Source organism: Armigeres subalbatus, chromosome 2, assembly GCF_024139115.2.
Source record: "Armigeres subalbatus isolate Guangzhou_Male chromosome 2, GZ_Asu_2, whole genome shotgun sequence".
NCBI lineage: Eukaryota > Metazoa > Arthropoda > Insecta > Diptera > Culicidae > Armigeres > Armigeres subalbatus.
Window position 1 is genome coordinate 440,368 of NC_085140.1, and position 13,906 is coordinate 454,273.

General features: G+C 41.6%; 1 protein-coding gene across 2 annotated transcripts in view; it reads right to left on the reverse strand.

Annotated features, from left to right (window-relative positions):
* Positions 1 to 13,906, reverse strand: part of LOC134217374 (kinesin-like protein KIF19) — a 69,592-nt gene that overhangs the window by 42,948 nt on the left and 12,738 nt on the right. For both annotated transcript variants that reach the window (XM_062696113.1, XM_062696114.1), the window contains one exon: positions 13,175 to 13,441. In XM_062696113.1, coding sequence (XP_062552097.1) covers positions 13,175 to 13,441 — 267 coding nt within the window. The remainder of the gene's footprint in view (positions 1 to 13,174; positions 13,442 to 13,906) is intronic.

A 13,906-nucleotide genomic window follows, 5' to 3' on the forward strand; every position in this document is an offset into this window, starting at 1 on the left:
GTGAACGATTCAATGCTGTTCATTGTTCATTATAGTGGAGCATTAGGGTCGTTTTTGCCTTTCTCGTATGCTAAATATACGGAAAGGCTATAGAACCACTCCAAACCGAACTTTTGATAGAAGGCCTCGAGAGTCGAGACCCATAATGTTATACATATACCAATCGACTCAGCTCGACGAATTGAGATGATGTCTCTATGTGTGTACGTATGTTTATGTGCATGGATATTAGAGTAGGGCGGAGTTGTATGGAAAATTTTATCCAATCAAGTGAGATCAAGGTTTTTCTAGATTTTTGTTCGGACCCCAATCAACTGTGCTAAATATGGGCTCGACTAATTGCGTCCTCGCTTTCCGCACCACGATTCAAATTGAATCATTTTAAAAATTCAAATATTTTTAACATGATTTCAAATTCAAGTTTGATCAACTATGATCCTACATAGCTTAAAAGTTTTATAGCTTGAGTATTAATCCTCTTTGTACTTGCATAATGTAATATTTTCCACAGGCGGCTAAATGACAAAATGGAAATGAGAACATCTAAAATATGGAACCGCAAACTCGTCGATTAAATAAATGAATAAATAATAAGTCAATTTTACACAATTTCGAGAAAACAACAAAAAACTGTTTTTGAACAAATTGGCACCGAACCTTTCGATTTTTTCGATATAGATCAATACATTTTGGCAAAATTCAACACCCTGGTGCACTTCCAGTACAAAAACTGTAAGCAGTACTCCATAATTGCTCTTCAAAGTGCGTAGACATATGTAGTTTCTCAAACAAACGAAAAAAAAAATCATTCATATATTCCTGAACAAATTTTTTTTTTTTCGTATTTTTTGCCACAATACGTATTTTTAAAAGAGGATTCAGAATATATAAAAATCTCATTTTGGCCAAAAATTTTACATATGCAGTTTCTCAAACAAACGGTTCAATTTTATGGAGATTAGTACAGAAAGCTTAATTTTTTACATTTTTGCTTTTAATACGTTAGCATATAGTCTGAAAGATGCCAACTTTGAGACTTTGCCGAAGAAGGTACGTTGCTGGAAGGTTTACAAAACAGTAATTTGTGCAACTAAAAAGATGATGTTTTCTGCACGAGTTTTACGTTTATCCAACGAGGCTTCAATCGTCTAAGACGAGTTAAGTAACTCCATTTAATTCCACTAATTACTTCGATATCTTTGCAGATACGTATTTCGACCACAACTATGTGGTCGTCTTCAGTGTCTCGTACTTGACTCGACAACGAGGCTTGCTAAGTCATTGCAAAAAACAGCATGTGCAACTCGTTGCAAAACTCGATTTTTTCAGCACTCGTAGTATTTATCCAACTCGGCAAGCCTCGTTGGATAAATGTACACCTCGTGCTGAAAAGATCATCTTTTAGCAACTTGTTGCACAAACTACTATAATGCTACCCATTTGAGTTACACAATGGTCATTAAAGCACCCATTCCGTTGGTATGGAAAAGTAGGCCGTTTTATCATTCAAATACGAAGTGTAAACCAGGTATTATGATCATGAATTGCAAAAAATGTTATTACGCTTCGAAAATGTATCTTTCAAACCATATGCAGAAAATCAATGTTTCTGCCAGCACTACCGGATAACCTATGGTTGCCAGAAGGCAAAACCCATCTACATTCTTGTCGGATTTTTTACCGAGATGATTATAGATATATGAGAGAGCGTGAGAGTAAATCATCGATTTCCCCTTTTGGGAAAAAATATTACAAAAGACAGTTTTTGTGAAATCTAAAGCGAGATATAACCAAATGAAGCATCCACCGGATATAATTATGTCTTCGCTATTGGGTGATGTAGTTTTGAAACAAAAATACTTCCCCCATCTAGCTGGAGACTGCTTTTTCTCCTCGGTGGGTGGTTTTATCACCGGGGGGGGGGGGGGGGGGGGGGGTTGGTACGTGGCTGTCTTTCTCGTCAATGACTGGATGACCGTAATTTGAGCCTTAAAAGAGGCGGACCGGAGAACTTTCGGGGTTTTCGAGCGAAAAGTACTGCGTACAATACTCGGAGGGAAACTTGAAAATGGTGTGTGGCGCAGACGCATGGATCATGAGCTGTATCAAGTATACAAAGAATAAAATATTGTGAATCGTATAGAATGCGGCAGACTTCAGTGGGCTGGTTACTTAGTGCGAATGTCGGAAGAAAGAATAGCGAAAACAATATTCAACAGAAACCAGATAGGGGCCGGCGACATCGTGGAAGGCCACGAACGCGTTGACTGCACGCGGTGGAATCGGACCTGGGGACCCTGAACGTTCGGGGAAACTGGAGGAACATCGCCCAAGATCGACGATTATGGAGCTCTACAATACGCCAGGCATAGGTGTATCGACGCTGTAGCCAACCAGGTACCCAGGTAGGTTTACTGCACCAGTGTCTTCGGGAAAATATTTAACAAAAATATGGCGCTTCGAATGACGAAAAGTTCTAGTTCCAATTTTCGTCACAGGTCAGGTGGCGCTGGAAAATGTAATTTTTTCATTTAACGATTTTGAAACATGGTGTCTTTGGCAAAGGGGCCCTCCTTAGCCGTGCGCTAAGACGCGCGGCTACAAAGGAAGACCATGCTGAGGGTGGCTGGGTTCGATTCCTGGTGCCGGTCTAGGCGATTTTCGGATTGGAAATTGTCTCGACTTCCCTGGGCATAAAAGTATCATCGTGTTAGTCTCATGATATACGAATGCAAAAATGGTAACTTGGCTTAGAAACCTCGCAGTTAATAACTGTGGAAGTGCTTAATGAAAACTAAGCTGCGAGGCGGCTCTGTCCCAGTGTGTGATGTAATGCCAATAATAAGAAGAAGTCTTTGGCAAAGTTGTAGTGCATTTTATTACATTTTTTTTTGCTGAAAACACCGAGTGTCCATCTATCATCGTTTTTGAAATACGGAGGTTTTTTATGGACAGGCCTAATGTTCTACAAAAATGTATATACATAAGCAAAATAGCCCACTTTGTAGAAGATGCTAGGGATGCTTTTAGCAAACATGACTTTTTATCGGCGATTTAAGGCTCTATGGCCGTGCGGTTAGCGACGTCAATCGTCTAGTTGCGTGTGCTATGGAGTGTAGCTTTGATTCCCGCCCCGGTAAGGACAATACTTTTTGTATTACGAAAAATTTTCCACTCATATAGAAATACGGAAATATAAAGCATGGCAATATGAAACTTTAAACTTTGTGATAAGGAGCAAACCACCAACTAGTGCCGTAGACGACCAACGGTTTAAGAATGAGACATGTCGATGGCCAACGTAGAGCACCCAGGTATTGTCCTAAATATGCCCGTATAGTTCGATTTTCGAGGTGGCTTTTAGCCGTGAATAATAGCCTTGACAATTTTATTTCATCGCCGACGTTTCGATCCGGAGATGCGATTTTCTTCAGGGCTCGATAGCAGTCAGTTTGTTAATCAAATTTGTTAACCGTATAATTCGATTTGGAGGTTTGTATCGATTTCATCCACTCGATGTAAAAGGTGATTTACATTACATCTGTGTACCAAACACCGAATAGCTGTGTCTGTCATGTTTATTCAAGCAGACCTGACGAATCTGGTGGTGGTTGTACGAGCACGTGGCTGTCTTTCTCGTCAATGACTGGATGACCGTAATTTGAGCCTTAAAAGAGGCGGACCGGAGAACTTTCGGGGTTTTCGAGCGAAAAGTACTGCGTACAATACTCGGAGGGATACTTAAAATGGTGTGGGTGCGCAGACGCATGAATCATGAGCTGTATCAAGTATACAAAGAAGAAAATATTGTGAATCGTATAGAATGCGGCAGACTTCAGTGGGCTGGTCACTTAGTGCGAATGTCGGAAGAAAGAATAGCGAAAACAATATTCAACAGAAACCAGATAGGGGCCGGCGACATCGTGGAAGCCACCACGAACACGTTGGCTGCACGCGGTGGAATCGGACCTGGGGACCCTGAACGTTCGGGGAAACTGGAGGAACATCGCCCAAGATCGACGATTATGGAGCTCTACAATACGCCAGGCATATGTGTATCGACGCTGTAGCCAACCAGGTACCCAGGTAGGTTTACTGCACCAGTGTCTTCGGGAAAATATTTAACAAAAATATGGCGCTTCGAATGACGAAAAGTTCTAGTTCCAATTTTCGTCACAGGTCAGGTGGCGCTGGAAAATGTAATTTTTTCATTTAACGATTTTTAAACATGGTGTCTTTGGCAAAGGGGCCCTCCTGTTGGGGCCCTCCTTAGCCGTGCGCTAAGACGCGCGGCTACAAAGGAAGACCATGCTGAGGGTGGCTGGGTTCGATTCCCGGTGCCGGTCTAGGCGATTTTCGGATTGGAAATTGTCTCGACTTCCCTGGGCATAAAAGTATCATCGTGTTAGCCTCATGATATACGAATGCAAAAATGGTAACTTGGCTTAGAAACCTCGCAGTTAATAACTGTGGAAGTGCTTAATGAACACTAAGCTGCGAGGCGGCTCTGTCCCAGTGTGTGGATGTAATGCCAATAATAAGAAGAAGTCTTTGGCAAAGTTGTAGTGCATTTTTTTACATTTTTTTGCAGAAGACACCGAGTGTCCATCTATCATCGTTTTTGAAATACGGAGGTTTTTTATGGACAGGCCTAATGTTCTACAAAAATGTAAATACATAAGCAAAATAGCCCACTTTGTAGAAGATGCTAGGGATGCTTTTAGCAAACATGACTTTTTATCGGCGATTTAAGGCTCTAGGCCGTGCGGTTAGCGACGTCAATCGTCTAGTTGCGTGTGCTATGGAGTGTAGCTTTGATTCCCGCCCCGGTAAGGACAATACTTTTTGTATTACGAAAAATTTTCCACTCATATAGAAATACGGAAATATGAAGCATGGCAATATGAAACTTTAAACTTTGAGATAAGGAGCAAACCACCAACTAGTGCCGTAGACGACCAACGGTTTAAGAATGAGACATGTCGATGGCCAACGTAGAGCACCCAGGTATTGTCCTAAATATTCCCGTATAGTTCGATTTTCGAGGTGGCTTTTAGCCGTGAATAATAGCCTTGACAATTTTATTTCATCGCCGACGTTTCGATCCGGAGATGCGATTTTCTTCAGGGCTCGATAGCAGTCAGTTTGTTAATCAAATTTGTTGACCGTATAATTCGATTTGGAGGTTTGTATCGATTTCATCCACTCGATGTAAAAGGTGATTTACATTACATCTGTGTACCAAACACTGAATAGCTGTGTCTGTCATGTTTATTCAAGCAGACCTGACGAATCTGCCGTTTACTGACTGCTCTCAACCGTTCTCCTGCAAATCCATCAAGACCGGCTGACTTCTTCCCTTCTAAACTAGACCTTCAGAAGCAGCAACTCCACATACGCAACCCTTCTCTGCTTTTTTTCTCTCTCCCACATCGCACACGTGGGGAATAAAACTCTGATACGACGGAAACTATCTCATTTATAAAAAAAGTAAAGAAAAAGAATGGGATGTTCACTGTACTACGCTTTTACTTTTACTCCAATTCAACATATAGCTTGACGGCAGCTTGTCCATCAAATCTTGTAGCTACAAGCATTGGGTTATTAAGGTGGCTATTCAATCGGACTGGGTCGGGTGGTCGCATAATTGTCATTTCATAGTTTTCCGATTAAATAATATAATTAAACGCATGTCAAAGTTTATACATCTGATTTTCACTGGGAATAATGTATATCAAGATACGCTTTATGAACTATGAATAGTCTTATACAGGGTGTTTGTTTCCTGAGTGTGCATATTTTGGGGGCAGCTTGGGGACCCCAAAACATGAAAAAGTGCCCATGGAACATAGGGTCGGAAATCACTGCTAAGTGAGTTATTCAGAATTCTATGTTTTAATTTTTGGTCAACTTTACCAACCTCTATCTCATTAACCATTGATCGTATAATCTCATTCAGCACACAAAACGAAAGCTTAAAGTCTAAGCTTTTTGAGCTTCATTGACCTTATGTTGATAAAAGTGGTTTTAACTACAGTAATTATGCAAACTTTCATAAAAGTGTCAAAAATAACGTGCCTTTTTCTTATAATTTAGTGATTTTTTCATCAATACATTCGATATTATGAAAAACTTTCTTCTACAAAACATTCTTATGCTTCTTTGCTACCAAAATGTCCTTTGGTGGAACATTGTATGATTTGTAGTTTACCCGTAATTTTCAATTTAAAATAATTAACAAAAATCATCGAACAGCAATTTTCATCGCGATGTTTGCCTCAAAATGTTGATTGGCAACCCTATCTGTTCAGGCGTTCGTCGGGTTCGTTGCCTGCACGTGGTGCGATCGTTTGTAAACACAATGCATGCCACTAATGCCGTGCAGAAGTAAGGTCCAAAAAGAATGGATCAGCTGATAGAAAAATTGGTTATTTTTAACCAGGGCGTACATTGCTTTGAAAAATAGCACATTTGTATGAATGACTTTGCAGAGCGTAAGTTTTGAATTTGCATACTGGCTAAGGCTATACGGCTATTAGAAGCGGCCATAATTTATTTTCGGATAATGGTTTTTCATCAGTAATTTACTATCATTTCAATTTTGTTTTCGCCCAAATCGGAACATTTCTTGATAATAAAATCCGACGCATGTAGGCAAACGATTGACGAATGACTTCGTATTTGATTTGGTTGCCTCTGGTTCTGGTAGGGTGGAAAATTGTCATCCAGTTGTAGTCGCCCTGCGGTGACGATATGGCACGATTTTTTTATGCGGGTGCTTTACTTTTTTGGAATTACGATTTTTTTTTATTTTATTTCAGTGAATTCGTAAATTAAACGAAATGGTATTGATAGGAATCCAATTAAGAGTTGTCCGTGAGTAGCTTCGGGAGGACTGATGCATGAATTCGACTAATCCATTTTTAAAGTTTCTATGAATTTTTGTGATTTTTTGGGTAAATTTCTGTGAATTCGGTTGTTTTAATGAAACTACAATCCGCCTTTTAGAAATACGACTGAATTCCCTGAGAGTCTTTGTGGGTTTTGGGAATCCGGGTGAATGTAGATAGATTTATAAGACTCTGGATGGGTTCTTGAGAAACCGTAAATTTGAAAGGACTCTGGAATGGAATCTCGGTGGATTCGTAAAAATCCGGAAACCATGAGTTTTTAGAGGAAATTAAAAGTTTCTGCGTTTAAAAATTATGTGACCGAGGAGATTCTTTGCAAATCCCGGAGGATTCTTAGGAATCCCGGAGGATTCTTAGGAATCCCGGAGGATTCTTAGGAATCCCGGAGGATTCTTAGGAATCCCGGAGGATTCTTAGGAATCCCGGAGGATTCTTAGGAATCCCGGAGGATTCTTAGGAATCCCGGAGGATTCTTAGGAATCCCGGAGGATTCTTAGGAATCCCGGAGGATTCTTAGGAATCCCGGAGGATTCTTAGGAATCCCGGAGGATTCTTAGGAATCCCGGAGGATTCTTAGGAATCCCGGAGGATTCTTAGGAAGCCCGGAGGATTCTTAGGAATCCCGGAGGATTCTTAGGAATCCCGGAGGATTCTTAGGAATCCCGGAGGATTCTTAGGAATCCCGGAGGATTCTAAGGAATCCCGGAGGATTCTAAGGAATCCCGGAGGATTCTAAGGAATCCCGGAGGATTCTAAGGAATCCCGGAGGATTCTAAGGAATCCCGGAGGATTCTAAGGAATCCCGGAGGATTCTAAGGAATCCCGGAGGATTCTAAGGAATCCCGGAGGATTCTAAGGAATCCCGGAGGATTCTAAGGAATCCCGGAGGATTCTAAGGAATCCCGGAGGATTCTAAGGAATCGGAATCCCGGAGGATTCTAAGGAATCCCGGAGGATTCTAAGGAATCCCGGAGGATTCTAAGGAATCCCGGAGGATTCTAAGGAATCCCGGAGGATTCTAAGGAATCCCGGAGGATTCTAAGGAATCCCGGAGGATTCTAAGGAATCCCGGAGGATTCTAAGGAATCCCGGAGGATTCTAAGGAATCCCGGAGGATTCTAAGGAATCCCGGAGGATTCTAAGGAATCCCGGAGGATTCTAAGGAATCCCGGAGGATTCTAAGGAATCCCGGAGGATTCTAAGGAATCCCGGAGGATTCTAAGGAATCCCGGAGGATTCTAAGGAATCCCGGAGGATTCTAAGGAATCCCGGAGGATTCTAAGGAATCCCGGAGGATTCTAAGGAATCCCGGAGGATTCTAAGGAATCCCGGAGGATTCTAAGGAATCCCGGAGGATTCTAAGGAATCCCGGAGGATTCTAAGGAATCCCGGAGGATTCTAAGGAATCCCGGAGGATTCTAAGGAATCCCGGAGGATTCTAAGGAATCCCGGAGGATTCTAAGGAATCCCGGAGGATTCTAAGGAATCCCGGAGGATTCTAAGGAATCCCGGAGGATTCTAAGGAATCCCGGAGGATTCTAAGGAATCCCGGAGGATTCTAAGGAATCCCGGAGGATTCTAAGGAATCGCGGAGGATTCTAAGGAATCCCGGAGGATTCTAAGGAATCCCGGAGGATTCTAAGGAATCCCGGAGGATTCTAAGGAATCCCGGAGGATTCTAAGGAATCCCGGAGGATTCTAAGGAATCCCGGAGGATTCTAAGGAATCCCGGAGGATTCTAAGGAATCCCGGAGGATTCTAAGGAATCCCGGAGGATTCTAAGGAATCCCGGAGGATTCTAAGGAATCCCGAAGGATTCTAAGGAATCCTTCGGGATTCCTTAGAATCCTTCGGGATTCCTTAGAATCCTTCGGGATTCCTTAGAATCCTTCGGGATTCCTTAGAATCCTTCGGGATTCCTTAGAATCCTTCGATAGAATCCTTCGGGATTCCTTAGAATCCTGCGGGATTCCTTAGAATCCTTCAGGATTCCTTAGAATCCTTCGGGATTCCTTAGAATCCTTCGATTCCTTAGAATCCTTCGGGATTCCTTAGAATCCTTCGATTCCTTAGAATCCTTCGGGATTCCTTAGAATCCTTCGATTCCTTAGAATCCTTCGGGATTCCTTAGAATCCTTCGGGATTCCTTAGAATCCTTCAGGATTCCTTAGAATCCTTCGGGATTCCTTAGAATCCTTCGGGATTCCTTAGAATCCTTCGGGATTCCTTAGAATCCTTCGGGATTCCTTAGAATCCTTCGGGATTCCTTAGAATCCTTCGGGATTCCTTAGAATCCTTCGGGATTCCTTAGAATCCTGCGGGATTCCTTAGAATCCTTCGCGGGATTCCTTAGAATCCTTCGGGATTCCTTAGAATCCTTCGGGATTCCTTAGCATCCTTCGATTCCTTAGAATCCTTCGGGATTCCTTAGAATCCTTCGATTCCTTAGAATCCTTCGGGATTCCTTAGAATCCTTCGATTCCTTAGAATCCTTCGGGATTCCTTAGAATCCTTCGATTCCTTAGAATCCTTCGGGATTCCTTAGAATCCTTCGGGATTCCTTAGAATCCTTCGGGATTCCTTAGAATCCTTCGATTCCTTAGAATCCTTCGGGATTCCTTAGAATCCTTCGATTCCTTAGAATCCTTCGGGATTCCTTAGAATCCTTCGATTCCTTAGAATCCTTCGATTCCTTAGAATCCTTCGGGATTCCTTAGAATCCTTCGGGATTCCTTAGAATCCTTCGATTCCTTAGAATCCTTCGATTCCTTAGAATCCTTCGATTCCTTAGAATCCTTCGGGATTCCTTAGAATCCTTCAGGATTCCTTAGAATCCTTCGATTCCTTAGAATCCTTCGGGATTCCTTAGAATCCTTCGATTCCTTAGAATCCTTCGGGATTCCTTAGAATCCTTCGGGATTCCTTAGAATCCTTCGGGATTCCTTAGAATCCTTCGGGATTCCTTAGAATCCTTCGGGATTCCTTAGAATCCTTCGGGATTCCTTAGAATCCTTCGGGATTCCTTAGAATCCTTCGATTCCTTAGAATCCTTCGGGATTCCTTAGAATCCTTCGATTCCTTAGAATCCTTCGGGATTCCTTAGAATCCTTCGGGATTCCTTAGAATCCTTCAGATTCCTTAGAATCCTTCGGGATTCCTTAGAATCCTTCGATTCCTTAGAATCCTTCGGGATTCCTTAGAATCCTTCGATTCCTTAGAATCCGTTGGTATGCCTTAGAATCCTTCGGGATTCCTTAGAATCCTTCGGGATTCCTTAGAATACTTCGGGAGTGCTTAGAAGGGTTAGGGAGTCGTTCGAGGTGGTCGGGGTTCCTTAGAATCCTTCGGGATTCCTTAGAATCCTTCGGGATTCCTTAGAATCCTTCGGGATTCCTTAGAATCCTTCGGGATTCCTTAGAATCCTTCGGGATTCCTTAGAATCCTTCGGGATTCCTTAGAATCCTTCGGGATTCCTTAGAATCCTTCGGGATTCCTTAGAATCCTTCGGGATTCCTTAGAATCCTTCGGGATTCCTTAGAATCCTTCGGGATTCCTTAGAATCCTTCGGGATTCCTTAGAATCCTTCGGGATTCCTTAGAATCCTCCGGGATTCCTAAGAATCCTCCGGGATTCCTAAGAATCCTCCGGGATTCCTAAGAATCCTCCGGGATTCCTTAGAATCCTTCGGGATTCCTTAGAATCCTTCGGGATTCCTTAGAATCCTCCGGGATTCCTAAGAATCCTCCGGGATTCCTAAGAATCCTCCGGGATTCCTAAGAATCCTCCGGGATTCCTAAGAATCCTCCGGGATTCCTAAGAATCCTCCGGGATTCCTAAGAATCCTCCGGGATTCCTAAGAATCCTCCGGGATTCCTAAGAATCCTCCGGGATTCCTAAGAATCCTCCGGGATTCCTAAGAATCCTCCGGGATTCCTAAGAATCCTCCGGGATTCCTAAGAATCCTCCGGGATTCCTAAGAATCCTCCGGGATTCCTAAGAATCCTCCGGGATTCCTAAGAATCCTCCGGGATTCCTAAGAATCCTCCGGGATTTGCAAAGAATCTCCTCGGTCACATAATTTTTAAACGCAGAAACTTTTAATTTCCTCTAAAAACTCATGGTTTCCGGATTTTTACGAATCCACCGAGATTCCATTCCAGAGTCCTTTCAAATTTACGGTTTCTCAAGAACCCATCCAGAGTCTTATAAATCTATCTACATTCACCCGGATTCCCAAAACCCACAAAGACTCTCAGGGAATTCAGTCGTATTTCTAAAAGGCGGATTGTAGTTTCATTAAAACAACCGAATTCACAGAAATTTACCCAAAAAATCACAAAAATTCATAGAAACTTTAAAAATGGATTAGTCGAATTCATGCATCAGTCCTCCCGAAGCTACTCACGGACAACTCTTAATTGGATTCCTATCAATACCATTTCGTTTAATTTACGAATTCACTGAAATAAAATAAAAAAATCGTGATTCCAAAAAGTTAAGCACCCGCATAAAAAATCGTGCCATATCGTCACCGCAGGGCGACTACAACTGGATGACAATTTTCCACCCTACCAGAACCAGAGGCAACCAAATCAAATACGAAGTCATTCGTCAATCGTTTGCCTACATGCGTCGGATTTTATTATCAAGAAATCTTCCGATTTGGGCGAAAACAAAATTGAAATGATAGTAAATTACTGATGAAAAAACATTATCTGAAAATAAATTATGGCCGCTTCTAACAGCCGTACAGCCTTAGCCAGTATGCAAATTCAAAACTTACGCTCTGCAAAGTCATTCATACAAATGTGCTATTTTTCAAAGCAATGTACGCCCTGGTTAAAAAATAACCAATTTTTCTATCAGCTGATCCATTCTGTTTTGGACCTTACTTCTGCACGGCATTAGTGGCATGCATTGTGTTTACAAACGATCGCACCACGTGCAGGCAACGAACGCCCGAACAGATAGGGTTGCCAATCAACATTTTGAGGCAAACATCGCGATGAAAATTGCTGTTCGATGATTTTGTTAATTATTTTAAATTGAAAATTACGGGTAAACTACAAATCATACAATGTTCCACCAAAGGACATTTTGGTAGCAAAGAAGCATAAGAATGTTTTGTAGAAGAAAGTTTTTCATAATATCGAATGTATTGATGAAAAAATCACTAAATTATAAGAAAAAGGCACGTTATTTTTGACACTTTTATGAAAGTTTGCATAATTACTGTAGTTAAAACCACTTTTATCAACATAAGGTCAATGAAGCTCAAAAAGCTTAGACTTTAAGCTTTCGTTTTGTGTGCTGAATGAGATTATACGATCAATGGTTAATGAGATAGAGGTTGGTAAAGTTGACCAAAAATTAAAACATAGAATTCTGAATAACTCACTTAGCAGTGATTTCCGACCCTATGTTCCATGGGCACTTTTTCATGTTTTGGGGTCCCCAAGCTGCCCCCAAAATATGCACACTCAGGAAACAAACACCCTGTATGCCCGTCGTATAAATTCCGCACTCGAACATTTCTAGACCATGTAATCTGTTTTGCAGTCGCATGTCTTGTCATTGAGCTTCGTAATGCCGCAAATAAAATTTGTCAAAGATTTTTGATATAATCATTAGGTTTATGTTCGTTCGTGAAGAGAGTATTTAATTTTTGTTGGCTATTCCTCGTGTATAGCGGCAATCGAGTTTTGAAGAGAATGATAGACTGGCAAAAACACTTGTCTATAAAAGTAGAAAATGTAGCTGTAGGAGCATGTTAGGATTTACTTGATGATTAAAAATGCTCAAATTTCATTACCACCATTAAATCGAGTCATCCATCACATTTTTAAGGTAGCCTCACACCTCGAGAGTCTTGTTCACGGATTTTGTTCCCATGTATTTTAAAAAATGCGGGTTTGACGGGATTAAGTAAGGAATATCGAAAATTTGGCCCCATTTAAAATACATAGAGCCCAAAATCCACCCGAAAATTTTCCCAAGGTGTGAGGCTACCTTCAGATTGGATTATTCCACTCGTACCAGAAACACAAGACTGAAGGCAAAACACTTGACCTCATAACTGAAAGCATAGCTGTGGAAGTGACATAACTAAATATAGAAGCCTAAATAGCTCACATTTGCCTAATTAGCACCCCTTCTGCGACTTTGCTGTAGTAAAATCATTCTGTTTGACGCTGAGTGAAATGTGGGTAGCCTAATTAGCTATCCGATGATGCACAACAAACATACCCAGTAAAATTGCTTACCTTAAAGTTATCTGGATTCTCGGAGGCTTCGATAAATTTGAATATATCCGCCACAGCTTTGATCATCAAACCACTATCCTGCTGGGATTTGGCGGTGCCGACGGTGGTGTCTCCCTGCTCGGAAACAACTGCCGCCCTCTTTGGGTTTGGTCCCAGCATGGTGTGAGTCTTTCCGGATCCCGTGGCTCCGTAGGCAAACACCGCCGCATTGTAGCCATTCAACACGTCCTGCACGAGGGAAGCAGTGGTCGTTTCGTACACCTCCTCCTGTAGACGAGAAAAGAACCAGAAAATCGATTTTCCACGTTTGCTTGTTTTGTTGTCTACGACAGCACTAGACTGGCTCGCGCTTTAAGTAAAGGATTAGGCGGCGCTGCGGATAATGTTAACCAAGTGACGAGAAAGCGGTTCGTATTGCGTTGGAAAATCTATACACAATATTATAGTGGGTTATTTGTCATAGTTGAGATGACTTTTCACTCATATTTACACAATCAGTAAAACCACTTAAAACAACTTGACAATGAATAGAAGATTATTTTGAGCTTTTCTGGTGAGGTTAAAATATATTCAAGTGGGTGTTTTAAATGTAATGTAGTACTATCTCGTTTCATACCAAGTGAACTCGCCAATGTTGAGATACTTTATTGCTTTTGCTTCTTTGTTTGGCGTCACATCCCCCACTATAAGATTGACTAAACTTTTTTTTTCAGGGCCCTCGCTGATGTCGTA